Below are 16093 nucleotides of genomic sequence, written 5' to 3'. Positions count from 1 at the left end.
TCAGTGCCTCCAGCATGGCAGAGCTGACTCTGCCCTGACTGTCAGATTGCCTAGAGTAATGAGGTCGCAGAGTGGCGGTAAGAGAATGAACCAGGAGAGGAAGGCGCCGTAGTCATGGCATTGGTGGGATGGTATTGCAGCATCCTGTTGCATCAGAGTGCAGACCTCCGTGTGCCGAGAGCCAAGATGAAAGTAGCCCCGATGGCATCGTGGGCTAAATATCAGACTCAGCCACAAGGTTGGCCGTTCAGACGCATCAGCCACTCTGCTGGAGAAAGATGAGACTCTTGGCTCCCATAAGTATGTATAGCCTCAGACTCTCTTGGAAGTAGTTTGAATCTGTTTTACGGGTTAGCTATAAATTGGAATGGGCTCCATGGCTGGGCTTAAACCAGTAGAATATTTTCTCTAGAGCAAGTAATTATTTGGAGCCCAATATCTGAATAGTTACTAAACTGAAAAACTAGGGGAAAACTTAGATTCCATGCCCCCCCACCCCCCGGGGCTAATTCTGATATGGAGTTGGTGATATATCCCAATGGATACAATCTTACAAAACTGCCCCCCTGACATTTGAGACCGGCCCTAGAATGTGAGTGGTAGTATCTTTAGTTTAAAAGGAGAAAAAAGTACTTCATTTATTTGGCAGAGTATTTGACATGAGTAAATGTTGAATTGTACTCCTCACTCCCATCCCCTCACAAGAGATGTGTTGAAGTCCTCAACACCTAATGCCTAGTAGTATGCCCTTTTGGGAAATGGGCTTCTTGGAAATGCCATCAGTTAACCTGGGGTCATTCTAGAGGAGGCTCCTAATCCAGACAGTGATGTCAGGCGGAGTTGAACCTGTTTTCTGTACACAGTAACCCATGTGACACAATAGAACCATAGTGTTTCTTAGGTTGTAGTCTGTATGTGAGCAGATCCCCATGAAGCCCATGGGTAGGTTTGAATGGCTGACCTTTTGGTTAGCAACCATGTGCTAGCACAAAGGCATTATCTCAGCAGGCTTATTCATCAAATCATGGTGTCATCCTTATAGAAATCAGCAGAGACCCAGGGGGAAGATGCCATATGAGCATGTGTCTACATGCCAGGTACACCTGGGACTCTCAGAACTGGAGGGACACAAGCAAGGATCTTCCTGGGGAGTCATTAAAGAGAAGATGGCCCTGTCATAGCCCTGAATTCAGACTCTGTGTTCAGCTATGATGAGAATAAATGCCTGTTGTTTAAAGGAACCCACGTCACGGTACTTCTTCAAGGAAGTCCTAGGAAATGAACACACAGCTACATTACGTAAGTGGCTATCCAAGGCACACAATAAAATGAGGAAAACATTTATGAAGCCGCAGTCTGACATGGAATTACTAATCTGTAATCCAAGGATGGTAAATTATACAATCCAAATTGACAAAATGGAATAGTATCAGAGCTTAAATTGTGAGATTCTGGTGTGCAAAGGGTATGGATAACAGTAGAAGTTCAAAATACATGCACAGCATTTACAAAGGACAAAGCCTGTGGTGATTTCCCTCTAACCATAATTGCTGGCTGAGAGTAATCTGGTTACCAGACCGAGAGTGGTGGAGAGATGACCATAGTGCAGTAAAGTGATAAATCTGACTTGAATGGTTAACACCTTGTCACGATCTCCCTTCTGATACACGTTGGGCTTGATCTGGTTTTTAATGTTTTCTTTGTTTGTTTTTCCATATTGGGGTTTTTCTCTGCTGCATTTTCTTATTTTTGGTAGACTTATTGACTCTTCATTGTGTGTTTTCCTTTTTTTTTGGTGTATGAAACCCAGCATAGGTGAATCTACATAGACAAGAATTAAAATAAGGGCTTCCGAAGTGTACGATATCAAGGAGGTCAAGAAGAAATAAAATAAATTGAAACTGATTTTGGTAGCCAAATTGTAGAACTAGGCCTGATGTGATTCAACTATTGAATAGTATCATGTCTGAATTAACTCCTAATAAAATGGTTTGTTAAAAAAAGTAAAGTTAGTCATATTTCCTCATTAGTAAAATATTTAAAAACTGCACCCCCTCCTAATCAAGCTGTGGTCTAAAATGTAAGTAGCTAAATCATCACTTGATATGTGGAAAAATATGAACTCAAGTCTGTTGAGGGGAGAGGAGAGAGGGCTGACTTCCAGGTGAGGGAAGGTGAGACTGAGGATGCTCATGGGAGCATTATGTAGTAAAGGTCTTTAGTGGCAAGCAGCAGGTGGGCAGAACGAACCTAGGGCATCTTGGGGTATCTCAGGAACCCAGGCTGGGTGCCTTAAACACTTAAACATTAAAGTCCTCATCTTTGGGCAATCTAGCATGATTCAGAAGTCACATCAGTGAGACTCCATATGGGAGCCCTGCTGAGTGAACTGGGCTCTACCTCAGACACACTGGTAACTTGAGGAGTTAAGCTGGAAAACACATGGTGGCTTAAGAAGCAGAAGACAGACTGGTGTATTGTTGGTGGCAGACAAACAAGGTCGAGCTACATCAACACCCTGTATGCAGTATTAAAATATGTTTTATTCCATCAGTCCTGGGGCCATTCTGTTATATTCTGCTTATGCTTGTTTATATTAGGGTGTATCTCAGAGGAACACTGCCATTGCGGGTCACCCTCTGGGAGCTGGGTTATTTGTTTCTTTGTTTTTCGGTAAATGAAACTCAGGGACAGTGACCTTAAAGGGAAAGAAAACTTAACAAAGGGTTTGGGGGAGGGGTGATACAGAGGGGTGAGGGAGATAAGGAAATGAAGTCAAGAAGCCCAGGAAGGAAAAGTATGTTTGGAGACTGATTATGGAAGCAATGGTACAATTCTATTTGACAAGATTGAACTATGGGATGATATGACATATGTATTAATTCCCAAGTTACAGCAAAAAAAATATAGATCCTGGAATGAGTTCTGGGCTCCCACGAAATCCCAGCTCCGATTTATGAACAATTAGGTCGTACATTATGGCCCTGCTCAATACTCAACTTCACGAAATGATCACTGAAGATCAGGGTGCTACTGTAAAGTGTGGTGAAGAAAGTAGATGGTGCCCAGCTATCAATTGAAGTAGTGTCTGTGGTCTTAAAGATTTGTATTCAAACAAACAGCTATCGCAGCAAGTAGTCGACTAAGTCCACACAGAAGAAGCGCACCAGCTTGTGGGATCCAAAGATGACATTTAAAAGATTCAAATATGCTGAAGATAAAAGCATCAGAACTAAAATGATGAACCCCCAATTTGTAGAAGACAGTGGGACCCAAATCCATCTGCAGAGTTTATAGTTGGACCAAGCCGCTGACTGTCCTGAACAGCCTACTTCAGGCAGAGACCACTGTGATCGTGATTCTGATGGATCCAACTTGGTACTTGGCCAGTTTACCTCCCTATGGACATGACCTGAATTTGTAGTGGGTGCAAGTATCTCTTAGTTGTTTCCTGACAGAAATGCTCTTTCCTGGCTTTTTGAATGTCGATGGGGCCTTCTCCTTCATCCACATTATTTGTAGCTTTGTCTTTCTATGAATAGGATCTTATCCTTACCAACCTAGTGTGATTTGGTTTTCCCTGTTTCCTGTGGGTTTTCCCAGCTGTGAAGCAAAGGAGGAGTGGATCCTCGAAGATCTGGCTGATACAAGGTGTCATAGGGAATGCAGGTGTTGGGGAGGGGCGATTGGGAGGAAAGGGGCTTTCAGGAACAAATAATGAAGGTGTGAGGAGGGAGGGGCCACTACAGCTGATCGTGATTGTATAACTCATTTTAACCATGGGGGGTCGGGAGGAGCCCAGATTCTCTAAGGTAGATGTGGTGATTATGTAATTCCCCTTGATATGATTGAACAATTGAACTATTCAATTGTATGATATGTAAATTATGTGCCAATAAGACTGCTGGGAAAATTATATTAAAATGCTTTGCGTTTGCAAAAAAAGAATGTTCTGTGAACGGTGCCACTTGTGATGACTTTTTACCAGTTAGACCACTTGTCATCGAGTTGAATTTGGTTCACTGGGGTTCCACATGCATGAGAAGAAAGCTGGGCTCCATGGGGACAGTAAGAGCTATTTTTTTTAATAGATGCAGATCACAAAGACTTTCTTCCAAAGCCCACCTGAATGGACTTAAACGTCACTCTTTATGTTGACAGATAAATAGATTAACCATTAGTATGCCCCAGGGTCTCCCTTAGGGGGAATCTGTATTCTGTGTCAGGTGGCTTGTCTTAGTCAGGAGAGGAAATTAACTACATACAGGTATTTGTACTAAAATGTAAAGGGAACTTTAAGATTTATTCACTAGCAAAAACTGGAATCAAAGTGAAGAGATGGGGCAGGAGCATACAGAGAAAACATCTGTAATACTCCAAGCAGGATGAGAGCCTATCTTGGCAGCAGTGTGAGTGGAAATATATTTTTAAGGTACAACCAGCAGGATGTAGTAATCAATTGAAGATGACAGATGTTTTAGGGGGTTTTGATCATGATTCTCGTTGCAAACTAAACACTTTCTTTCAAAAAATGCCTCCCTTGGATACTTTTGAACAACGCTACTTAAGGTTTAGTCTCTATTTTAATATTAATAGGAATCAGCATTTAAGAGAAACAGTGTAACAGAAACAAAGTATGTGATCTTCCTTGTCCTGTGTTTCACAGTGATGATGGTCCCATCTGGCCTTAGCAATCACCATCTTTAGCAGGGAGGGATGTCCCATAATGTACTCACGAGCTCCAGCTTTTGCATGCCAGGAGCTCATAACCTTCACATTTGCAAGACAGGCCGCCAGAGGATGGATGGTCATGTATTTTTAAAAACTAGCATCTTTCAATCTTGAGGGGAAAATATGGTGTGAATTAGACCATATGTCTGTCCTCTGAATGCAGTTATTACTGGCTCTGGCTACTACGACTACTACTATCTGAGCCCCAGTTACAAACTAATGACACTCTGTGGCCTTGGGATGTTAAGATAGTTTCTAATTGTGTAACCCAGGGTCTGGATCAGGATTCAGCTTTAAATCTTTCTGCTCAGTCGCATGATGGTTGGTAAGTGTATTAGACAAAGTTGACTAGAGAAAAAAAATTCAGAGACATTCATATATGTATATACGTATAAGAAAGAGCTTTTTATAAAAGAATATTCTTATATTAAGAAAACATCCTAGTCAAGTTCAGATCAAGTCCATAAGTTTGATATGAACCCATAAATTTGATACTAGTCCATAAATCCCTCCTCAGACGCAAGCAGCACAAGCAATGATGCAAAATGCAGGAAGGTCACAGGCCAGTGAGACAAAGTCTTGCAGATGCACTGGTGTGCCAGCATCTCCTGGGCTCTTGAAGGTCTCATTGTGGCCCCATGTGGCTTGTAGCAGGAAGGTGAAATCAGAGAGAGTGGCCGCTTCCCGGAAGCCATTGATCTCAGTTTCTCTCTAATCAAGCTGCAACCTGATTGACAGACTAAACTTCACCCACACGTTCCTATGGGAGCCATGTGAACACAAAAAAAACTATCACAGTAAGTACTATTTTGTGTGTGATCTGATTGGCAGAGTGTGTGCATGTGAGTGTGTGTTTGGAGGATAGCATAAAAGTGAAGAGATGTAAAAAGTCAGTCATCTAACCCACTAATGTCTCTATATAATATCAGGGTGTTATTTTGACTAACACTCCAAACCAAACTCACTACCATCAAGTCAAGGCTGACTTCAGGATTCCAAGACTGTAACTGTTTAAGGGATTTGTTTTTTGTGCATATTATTATCTCTATAGATCTATCTAGATAAGATAGGTGGGATAAATCTGGAGAACACAACGGGAACTACAGTTCCGGGGGAACATGGGAAAGGGGGAGGCAGGGGAAAGTAAGTAGGTGTTAACAAACCCAGGAGGGTATAGGAGGCCTGGTAGGGCTTGATCAAGGGCAATGTAACCAAGAGTAATTACTGAAACCCAAATGAGCATGATAGTGGGACAAGAGGAAAGTTAAAGGAACTAGAGGAAAGAGCTAGGAGGCAAAGAGCATTTATAGAGGTCTAAATACAGGCATGTACACATGTAAATATATTTATATATGATGATGCAGAAATAGATCTATGGACATATATTAATAGGTTTAGTACTAAGGTAGGAGATGGACACTGGGCCTCTACTCAAATACTCCCTCAATGCATGAACACTTTATTCTATTAACCTGGCTTTCCATGATGCTCACCTTCCTGACACGATTGCTGAAGACAAAGCAGGTGTATAAGCAAATGTAGTGAAGAAAGCTGATGGTGCCTGGCTATCAAAAGATAAAGTGTCTTGGGTCTTAAAGGCTTGGAGATAAACAAGAAGCCATCTATCTCAGAAGAAACAAAGCCCACATGGAAGAAGCCTGTGTGATCATGAGGTATCGATGGGATCAGGTATCAGTCATCAAAGAACAAAAAATTGTATGAATGTGAATAAGCGGTAGTGCAGAGCGGAGACCCAAAGCTCATCTGTAAGTAAGTGGACATTCCCTTACAGAAGCCTTGCAGGGAAGAAATGAGTCAGTCAGGGTGCAATATAGCACCAATGAAACATACAACTTTCCTCCAGTTCTTTAATGCTTCCTCTCCCCCACCCCCCACTATCATGATCCCAATTCTACCTTACAAATCTGGCTAGACTAGAGGATGTACACTAGTACTTCTAAGTGCTCACAACACAGGGAAGCCAGATAAACCCCTCAAGACCAATAATGAGAGTGGCGATACCAGGAATGTAAAGGAAATATGGGGGGAGAAAAGAGGGAACTGATCACAATGACCTACATATAACTGCTTCCCAGGGCGATGAACAACAGAAAAATGGGTAAAGGGAGACATTGGACAGTGTAAGACATGAAAAAATAATAATAATTTTAAAATTATCAAGGGTTCATGGGGAAGGGAAGGGCAACAATGAGGAGCTGATACCAAGAGCTCAAGCAGAAAGAAAATGTTTTGAAAATGATGATGACAAATGTGCAAATGTGCTTGACACAATTGATGGATGGATGAACTGTGATTAGAGTTGTACGAGTCCCCAATAAAATGATTAAAAAATAAATTAATTAAAAGCCCAGGGGTTTCCCACTGCCAACCATGCAGATCACTGCCCAACATTTAACCACTATGTCACCACTATTTTGCACTATTAGTATGGCATTGCTTAGACACTAAGCTCCCAAATAAAAGTACCAAGAAAGGGAAAACTTCACCAAATGTGGAGAGGCCAAACTCTGTGATAAGATGGATCTGAGTCCTATAGGCCATGGGGATGCTGGGAGGGAATCAGAAACTCTCCAGCTATTTAGCTCCAACAGTTGCTTTTAGGGGTGTCTGTAGCAAAGCGTTCCCCCACAGTTTTATTAGCAAATAGTCCACATATCAGACAACTCAAAAGTTCAATCACATCAAGAAAAATTGCACAATCATTACCACAATCAACTTTAGAACCTTTTTTAATGGTTACATAGCCTTAGAAATGAGCTGTGTAACCATGTTGAGTTCTCCTGCTCTCTCCCCTCTCCCACATTTATTGTTTACTCCTCAAGTCCCCTCACCCTCTCTGTCTTCCACCCCTGACCCCTATAAACCCTTGAATCCGTGATTATCTCTAGGTATCCACTCGTTCTGTGCTCCACCAACGGAAAAACCCAACAGAAACAATAAAAAATAAAATGAAATAAAGTGGTAAGGATGAAGTAATAATAATATAAAGATTAAAATATAATGAGTAAGAAAGAAAAGACCACCAATATTTACAAAGCCACCATCAATATTTACAAAGGGGAGAAATTTTTGTCAAGGAACAAGCAAGAGATACTTGCACCCAGAAGAAATTCAGGTTGAGTCTAGAGCGGCAGTTCTCAACCTGTGGGTCGTGACCCCTGTAGGGGTCAAACGATCCTTTCACAGGGGTTGCCCGATCCATAGAAGTAGCAAAATTACAGTTATGAAGTAGCAACAGAAATAATTTTATGGTTGGGGTCACCATAACATGAAGAACTGTATTAAAGTGTTACAGCATTAGGAAGGTTGAGAACTGCACGTCTAGAGGGAGGTCAACTGAACAAGTATCAAGTTTGATCCAGCACCAGCAGGATTACAATAATCTCTGTCTGATAGTAACTCAGGTTTACTTTGGCGGTCATATTATGACCAAGTCAAATCCACATAAGAAGAATTACAACAACCACAGCAACATACCAGCAAACAAACAAACAAGGAAAACCAAAGCAACAAAACAACAATCTAAAGGCAGGAATAACAAAAACCCATAGAAACAAAAAGTACAATAGTGTCGATTAGACAATAAACTATCTCCCCCTGTATTAGACAATAAACTATCTCACCCCCATTGGGTTGCACTAACCTCCCTCAAATTGCACTAACATCATCAATTTTCCCAGTGACACAGCACTCTGGACACTGTTGGTATGAGGAATCTATGTGAATGTGGCTCGGTTCCACCTTGAGCCACAACCCACATGTTGTTGCCCTACACATTCCTATCTCCCTCAAGATTGAGCTCTGTTTACCCTAAGCAGGGGGATTGGTGCCTGGGAGAAACGTCCAGGATCAATTCTTCCAAGTCCAGATCCCTGCCCAACAGACATGGTCTGTCATTTCATTGTGAGAAAGGCATCCAGGTACTAAACATATGGTAATTCTGGGTCCCTTTCCTTTGGACACCCACCAAGCCAGGGGCTCCCCCCATGGTTCAGTTACTTCTGCTTCTACAGCTCCGGGTGGCCACTCTCTGCTTCCTCTCCCATCTGAGTAACCCAGTCCTCATTCCAAGGGTGCAGGCAACTTCAAGGCAGGGCTCAGTTCATTCAGATAGGCCTGTGTGTTAAGTCCTTCTAGTGTAGCCCTGTGTTATGCCATGCTGCCTTCAACATCATCATCCAAGGTCATCATGGTGCTTAGTCCATGGCGTAGTTCACCAAGGGTTGGGTGGAAACATATTCATATTGTCTACCCAGGAAGATAAAATCTGGTCCACCACCTCTCTAGCTTTAGCATTTTCATTCATCTTTCTTGTGATTTTGAATACTTCAAAGCTTCTTGTGCCTCAGTTTCCTTATTTTAAAATTACACTTCAAATAGTATTACAAACACTGAGCATCTAGCAAGGAAAAGGTAAAATGGTTATCGATCCATTTTTTCTGGTTCTTTCCTTTACAAATAATAAAATTCAGGAATTTGGGTACAATTTACTAGGAAGAGAGGAAAGCTACTGTCTCATTAATTTGGCATTAATTTAGACTGTAATGGCTGGAAAACGGGAGAAAGGGAAGGATGTGCACTAATGTACTTTTTGTGAAGAGAAAGGTATTTGAGATGGAATAAAAATATGTAACATTGAATCTAAAATGTGAAAAGTAATGGAAGGGTGAGTTGGCCAAAATGTAACTTGCCTGACTAGACTTGCTGACTAAAAGCCTCCAGTAGAGGTTAACACATGGGCTAGACCAGAAGGTTCTAAAGTGAGCCTTAATCAAATGATCAGTCCTTTGCCATATGCAAGTGCTCATTAGCCGGTAGCTGTCAAGTTGATTTTAACTCATGGACACACCCAAGTCAAATGTGCTCCAGAGTGTTTTAATGGCCTTGAACTTTTAAAAGTAAATCACCAGCCCTTCCTTTCTCCTGCAGTGTCTCTGGATGAAGTGGAACCAGGTGAGTATTTGACGCTGTGCATCACCCACAGTCTTCTGAATGCTCATGGATGTACATTCATATTAAAATACAGAAGCTCATTGGAACTAGAAAGCATTTGTCCAAGACCATTTCTTTGGATAGCCTTAGAAACTCCTGTCACATATGGTGTGGATGTCTCTGTGTTAGCAAAGAGAAAAATCATTACTGCAAGATATTTTCTCTCTCAAGCTATTGAATTTCTCTCCCACCTCTTTGTTCCACCCCTTCTTCATTCCATCACTACTTATACCCAGGTTTCTGACCATCCAACTCTCTCTTTAGTTACTAGTATTTCCCTTCCATTTTAACTGTTGCCTCTCATGTTTATAGTTCATTCTCCCTTTATGTTCAATGGCATTTGGTACGTTAAGCATACATACTTCTCTCCTTGAAATTCCATGCTTCTCTTTACCACTGTGGGCCGGTTACCTTATACTTCTCTGTCTCACTCTTCTATCTCTTGGGGTGCTTCTTCCTTTTCAGTCTATGTTGATCATTTCCCTACACAGATTTCTGCTATTTTGACATTTGAAGGTAAGTGTTAACTTTTCCAACACTGATTTATTGTAGACTGGTTCCTGAAAGACTCCACTGAAATGGGCTGCAAACAACATCCTGAAGCAGTCAGTCCTGGGAAAAGTTAGTAGGCTGGAGGTTGAAAGGGCAGTGCAAGGCAATGGTATTTCCATATTAGTTAGCATAACCACACAGTTCTGATCGTGCCAGAAGGGAGAGGTGCGGGTGGGATTGTGACTCCTGCAGCCATGATATATTGTTGTTAAATTCTGCATGCTCTAGTCAGTTCCTACTCATCGTCATCCTATATACAACATAATGAAGCATTGTTCCATCCAGCTCTGTCCTCACAATTGTTGTCATGTTTGAATCTGTTGTTGCCACCACTTGATCTTCCTCTTGATCACTGTCTCTCTCCTTTGCCAAACAGAATGGCTTTTGGGGGGGATTGGTCTCTCCTCATAACATGTCCAAAGGACGTAAGATAAACTCCCCATCCTCCTTTCTAAGGAACAACCTGGCTGTGCTTCTTCCAAAACAGATCGATGTGTCCCTCTGACAACCTGTGATACTTTCAGTGTTCTTCTGAAGCACCATAATTCAAATGTTTGATTCTTCCTTGATTTTCCTTATTCAGTATCTAACTTTCACAGGCATATGAGGTCATTGAAAATACCATGACTAGGTTCAGGCACACATTAGCCTACAACCATGAAGTCAGTAGCGAATCCTACTAGTCTTCCGGCTGTAATCTTGAGACTTGGACCAAAGTTATTTATCATTGCTGGAGAGGGGGACCCTGGTGCTCCACGGTCAATGAATGATTAAATGCTGAGTTAGATTTGAAGCCCAGCTTCTGCCGTTTCATGCTGCTGTCAGACCTGAGCTCCTGACCATGCCAGGGGAAGGCGGATAACTCCTCCAAGAGCCAGGGAGCTGCTTTCGTCCTTCTGTGCTCCAGAGAACTCATAGAATCTAGAGGGCTGTGCCCTTGTCCCTGCCTTCGTTTCTGTGAGTTCCTCCACTGAGGCACTCCTCGAGGTTTGTGATCCCCCCCCCCCCCCCCCCCCGGCAGCTCTTTTCTCAGCTGCGTTCACAGCTTTACCCTGCTTACTCTGAATTCCTCCTGGTCAAGAGCATGGGCTATTAAATCTTGGGTCTTCACTCCACAGCCCATGGCTGGTAAAAGTGCTAAGTTTTCCCTACTAAGTTCAACAACCAAACAGCTGAAAAGCCATAGACATTTTCTTTTAAGCAAGAGAGATTCTTTCTTCCTTCAAAAGTTAGTTCCTGTTCTAACCTTCCTGTCTGTAACATAGCTCTCATTAACTCTGTCACCCACGCCCACTGGGCTTAGTTCCAATTCATTTCTGCTTCAGGTTACCTGTTGGTGGCAGTAGGATTAAAGGATATCAACTTAGCCATCACTTTTCAGTGTTTCAAATCAGCATTTCTCATTAGATGCCGTACAAGCTCTGGGCAGGAATTGAACTGTCCAGTAGTATAGTTTCAATTTTCTTAATTAAGAAGTATATGCTTTGTTTCTATTCATCTAAACTGGAAACTTTTATTATTATCCACTTTATTCTTCTAATATACTAAGATCTGTGCTTTGTGCATACTTCTTCTTTTCCAAGTACTGGTTGATTTTGCTTAGATGATGTTAGAAACAAGGTCAGGCATCCTTCAAACACAGGGTAAAGAGAAGGGAGGAAACAGCAGCAAAGGACAGTCAGGAGGGAAAGGAAGTTAGGAAGTGTTCCACGATATGTTACGCAGTTCACAGGTGTGATTAGAATGAGCTCTTCTTAAAGAGTCGAAGTGTCATCCCGACATCCGATCCCAAAGTTACAAGGATCTCAGCTACACTCAAACCAACTGATGCCTGTGAGCTTGATGGCAGCCTGCTCACTAATCAAACTAACTAGGTCCTCTCCTTATCTAGTTTTTAGAAGTTGTAAAAGAAATTTAAACATGAAGATAATATTTATTCTTATTCTCTGATAAGATACAAAATTCCTTAAAACAATGAAAACTCTCTGGACAGAACACAAACAAAGTCAAACAGTAGGACACCACAGACAGCGAACAGTGTGCATGTTCTCCTGGAGGGCTGTAGCCCGCACAAATGTCTGACCTTGTTTGCAGAGTTCAGGACAGCATCACTAGATTTCCCAGTCTGAAATTAATGCCATCCATCTATATACCGGCAGGTGTCTGGAGAGGCAAAGCCCAGGCATCAGTTTGCAGATTGAAAGCAGAATCGCATGCCCAGGTTACCTGGGTCTCACCAGGCAGCTGTTTCCATGCATGCTTATTAGGGACATCCTGTTTTAGCATCGATATCATTCTGTAAGCTCTCTACAACATTTATTAGAACCATGCAAACTAGCAGGAAGAGATAGGTTTTAATTTATTTATGAAGATTTTTATCATGTTTACATATATGTAGGCCGATATTCACAAACCTGTGTAATTGAAATCCAATATAGAAAAGCAATATTTTAAGATAATATGACCTTTCTACTGCTCTTGTCTCAAAATCCCGAGGTGAGTTTTGTTTGCTCTCTACCTCCCCATAGGTGTGTGTGATTATATTTAGTTTGGTCTTTGTAGCTCAGAACAACATGCTAGTACGTCCAATGCCAGTGGCTCCATTTTCCCTCTTGAAACCATCACATGGCTCCCTCTTATCTACGGGTACACCTAAGAGCTTTAGCATTTAAGTTCTCTCAAATACTGAGCAAATGTACACCGATGTGCCTTTGAAATTATTTATTCTCTTTGCCTAGAATATTGTGTACATCCTGTACAGATAATACACCTTTGAAATGTCTCTGGTTTAGCCCAGTTACTTAAAGATAGGAAAATTCCTCATCATTATCATGAAAGGTAGAAAGAAAACCAGAAAAACTATCGTCATTTCTCTCCTAAGTCATACAGAGCTTTGTTTCCCTGTCCATCTGTGCAAGGTATTAGATCTCTTTGAGTGTCCCCTTATCGTCTTTTAAAGTGAGTAAAATACTATAGACACATGCAGATATTATGACTGTTAAATAAAGTCGTATGAGAGGCTGCCAGCAAAATTAACAACTATTTTTGCTTTGTTTTTTGTTCCTAATTCATGGTAGACCATCATTTCTATGGTTTTAAGACTTCCTAGAGGCTAACGCTAGTCAGTGTTCTTGGTTTTGCCTTTTATGATTGCGTAAGAGCTTTGGCCAGGAGACGTTAATCTCTTATAAATGATTGGATTGTCTTAATTTTCTCTATATTACCTCGATAGGACCCCGGGTGGCACAGTGGTTATGAATTTGGCCTTGATCCACTAGGTCAGCTGTTAGAAATTACTAGCCTTAGGAGAAAGAGGAGGCCTTCTACTCCTACGCAGAGTTATGCAGTCTCAGAAACTCAAAGGGCCAGTGCTACGCTGTCCTAAAGGGTCTCTATGAGTGGGCACCAGGATTACAGTGAGTTGCTTTGTTGTTATTTTATTTCTCTGGGTTTCAATATCTATTGCGAAGGCTACACACAACTCACAGACAAACTGCATGACTAGCAAGTTGTAATGCTAGTGAGAAGTGCTCAGAATTGTTTCTCAAGATATGTTACAAAAGTTCTTCCAGATTTCTAGTAAAGGCCCAAAGGGAAACCTCCACTGGAAACCTCAACTCAAAGGCACTCAGCTCAAGCTTTATGAGTCAGCAAAACCAGCTCCCAGATGTAAGCGCCCAGAGGCACTCCACTCCCGTAAGCCTAAGACAAAAGCACTTACTTCCATTTCTGTGGGTCAGCAAGCCTAACGTCCCCAATTAATTGCCCAGAGGCAACCACTTCACAAGCCAATGTCCTGCATGAAAGGCCTCAGCTGTATTGCTCTGTGGATCCAGCACTCTGTTTTGTGCTCTGGATCCTGGTTCTGCTGTTCTGGATCGAGGGGTTCACTGCACAGGGATTTGGGGTCCAGAGGATACGCTCCACTCCTTGCCATTGCTGGTGAGGAGATCCTGCTTCCTCTTTCTCAGAGAGTTCAGGTGAATCCTAACAGAATCTTCCCCCACCTTCTTAAAAGACCCACACAGGAAAAAGTTATTTAGTGGGAGGTTGAGACTTTAGTTAGAAAACCATATTAAACACTCTTCTCACAACAAGTATGTAATTTTTTCAATTGTCAAAAAGCGTACTAAATCAAAGACATGAATTATCAAAAGAAAAATTGTGAAATTTTGCTTAAAAGTTTTAATAGCATGTATAGCATGTAATTGTAAAAGTGTCTTCAGAATTCAGGAACTGTTGTTGTTACTAGTAATTGTCTTTCATTTTTCTGGCTCATTGCGACCATACATGTATATAGTAGAACTTATCCATAGGACTTTCAAAAGCTGGTGACCTTTTAGAAACAGATCACCATCCCAGTGGCTTCACGAAGATTGATGTCACTCAGTGGGACATATCATGGTGTAAGCTCTCCACCCGGGCCTCCTCCGGTACCCAAACATATCGAATCCTTAGGAAGATTTGTGATCATCTTTAATCACTGAATCATCTGTGAGAAATACAGTTGTAAAATAATTAAATGTGATAGTTCTTAAATGATAGGGATCCCAACAGCACAACTCTCATACATTTTTTTCTACATTTCACTACATTATTAGTTACAATGTTCTTCACAAGATGAAGTCTTCTAAACTTTGTTTACTTTCATTTATTTATTCCTTCATTCTAGGAAAAGTTATTGATGTAGGTTCACAAATACTAGTTACCATAATACTTCAACAAAATAGCCATAATGAAAAATAATAGCATCTATATATTTCCCATGTGGATGAAACCTTGTGATTGGAAACATCAGTTTACATGGGTAAATACCACAGATGTGACTATTAGATTGCTGAAAACGAAAATTAGCAGAGAGTTTTAGCCTTGTAGGTATGTCGATACATATAAGATGGGCTTACAAAATGGGTTTTTGTTGTTATCAGTAGAGGGATATTATGATAAAAGAGTTCATTGCTTCTGAAACATGGCACACATTTTGTTATAGTCCGGTTGTTCTCAACCTTCCTAATGCTGAGACCCTATAATACAGTTTTCATGTTGTGGTGACCCCCAACCATCAAATTATTTTTATTGGGCTTTCCCAGGTGGCTGCTGAAGATGGTGGAGGGGCATCTCCTGGTGTTCCATGGCTGTGGCCCTCTCCTGTGCCTACTGGGGGCCATTGTGGCCAACCAAGTGCTGTTGGGTCTGAAGATGGTGATGGTGCACTGGGAGAGCATCAATGTTTCTGGCTACTTCTACAGAAACAAGTTGAAGTGCCTGGCCTTCCCCTCCACTCCCCGGCCCCGAGTCGCACCTCTGCGTGCTAGGACTGCTGCCCACAAGACCATGCGTGGGATTGGCTGCCCTGGACCGGCTCCCCGGTGGGACGAGCTCCCACCCCCTCAGATAAGAAGGAAAGCGATGGCAGTCCCTGCTGTCCGCAAGGTGGTGCGACTGAAGCCCACACGCAAATTTGCCTCCCTGGGCCGCCTAGCCCACGAGGTGGGCTGGAAGTACCAGGCGATGCCAACAGCCCCGGAGAAGAAGAGGACGGAGAAGAACAAAATCCATTAGAGGAGGAAGAAGCAGCTCATGAGGCTGCAGAAACAGGCCGAGAAGAACTTGGACACAGAGATCAACAAGTACACAAATGTTCTAAAGACCCATGGACTCCTGGTCTGAGCCCAATAGACTTAGGCCTTTAAAAAATTATTTTTGTTGCTACTTCATAACTGTAATTTTGTGACTGTTATGAATTGGGCGACCCCTGCGAAAGGATCGTTTGACCCCCAAACAGTTTGTGACCCAC

At 42.0% G+C, this 16093-nt stretch overlaps 1 protein-coding gene across 1 annotated transcript; it reads left to right on the top strand.

Annotated features, from left to right (window-relative positions):
• Positions 1 to 15399: 15399 nt before the first annotated feature.
• On the top strand, positions 15400 to 15858 carry LOC142424551 (large ribosomal subunit protein uL13-like). The gene has a single exon (XM_075529845.1). The coding sequence runs from the start codon at positions 15400 to 15402 to the stop codon at positions 15856 to 15858; it is 459 nt and encodes a 152-aa protein (XP_075385960.1).
• Positions 15859 to 16093: the final 235 nt, after the last annotated feature.

This window comes from Tenrec ecaudatus, chromosome 13 (assembly GCF_050624435.1).
Source record: "Tenrec ecaudatus isolate mTenEca1 chromosome 13, mTenEca1.hap1, whole genome shotgun sequence".
Taxonomy (NCBI): domain Eukaryota; kingdom Metazoa; phylum Chordata; class Mammalia; order Afrosoricida; family Tenrecidae; genus Tenrec; species Tenrec ecaudatus.
Note: the sequence above shows the minus strand (reverse complement) of the source record. Positions and strands in the feature narration are given on the sequence as shown.

Excerpts from the sequence above, each read along its gene's own strand:
- LOC142424551 (XM_075529845.1), top strand. The coding sequence starts at position 15,400 with ATGGTGGAGGGGCATCTCCTGGTGTTCCATGGCTGTGGCCCTCTCCTG.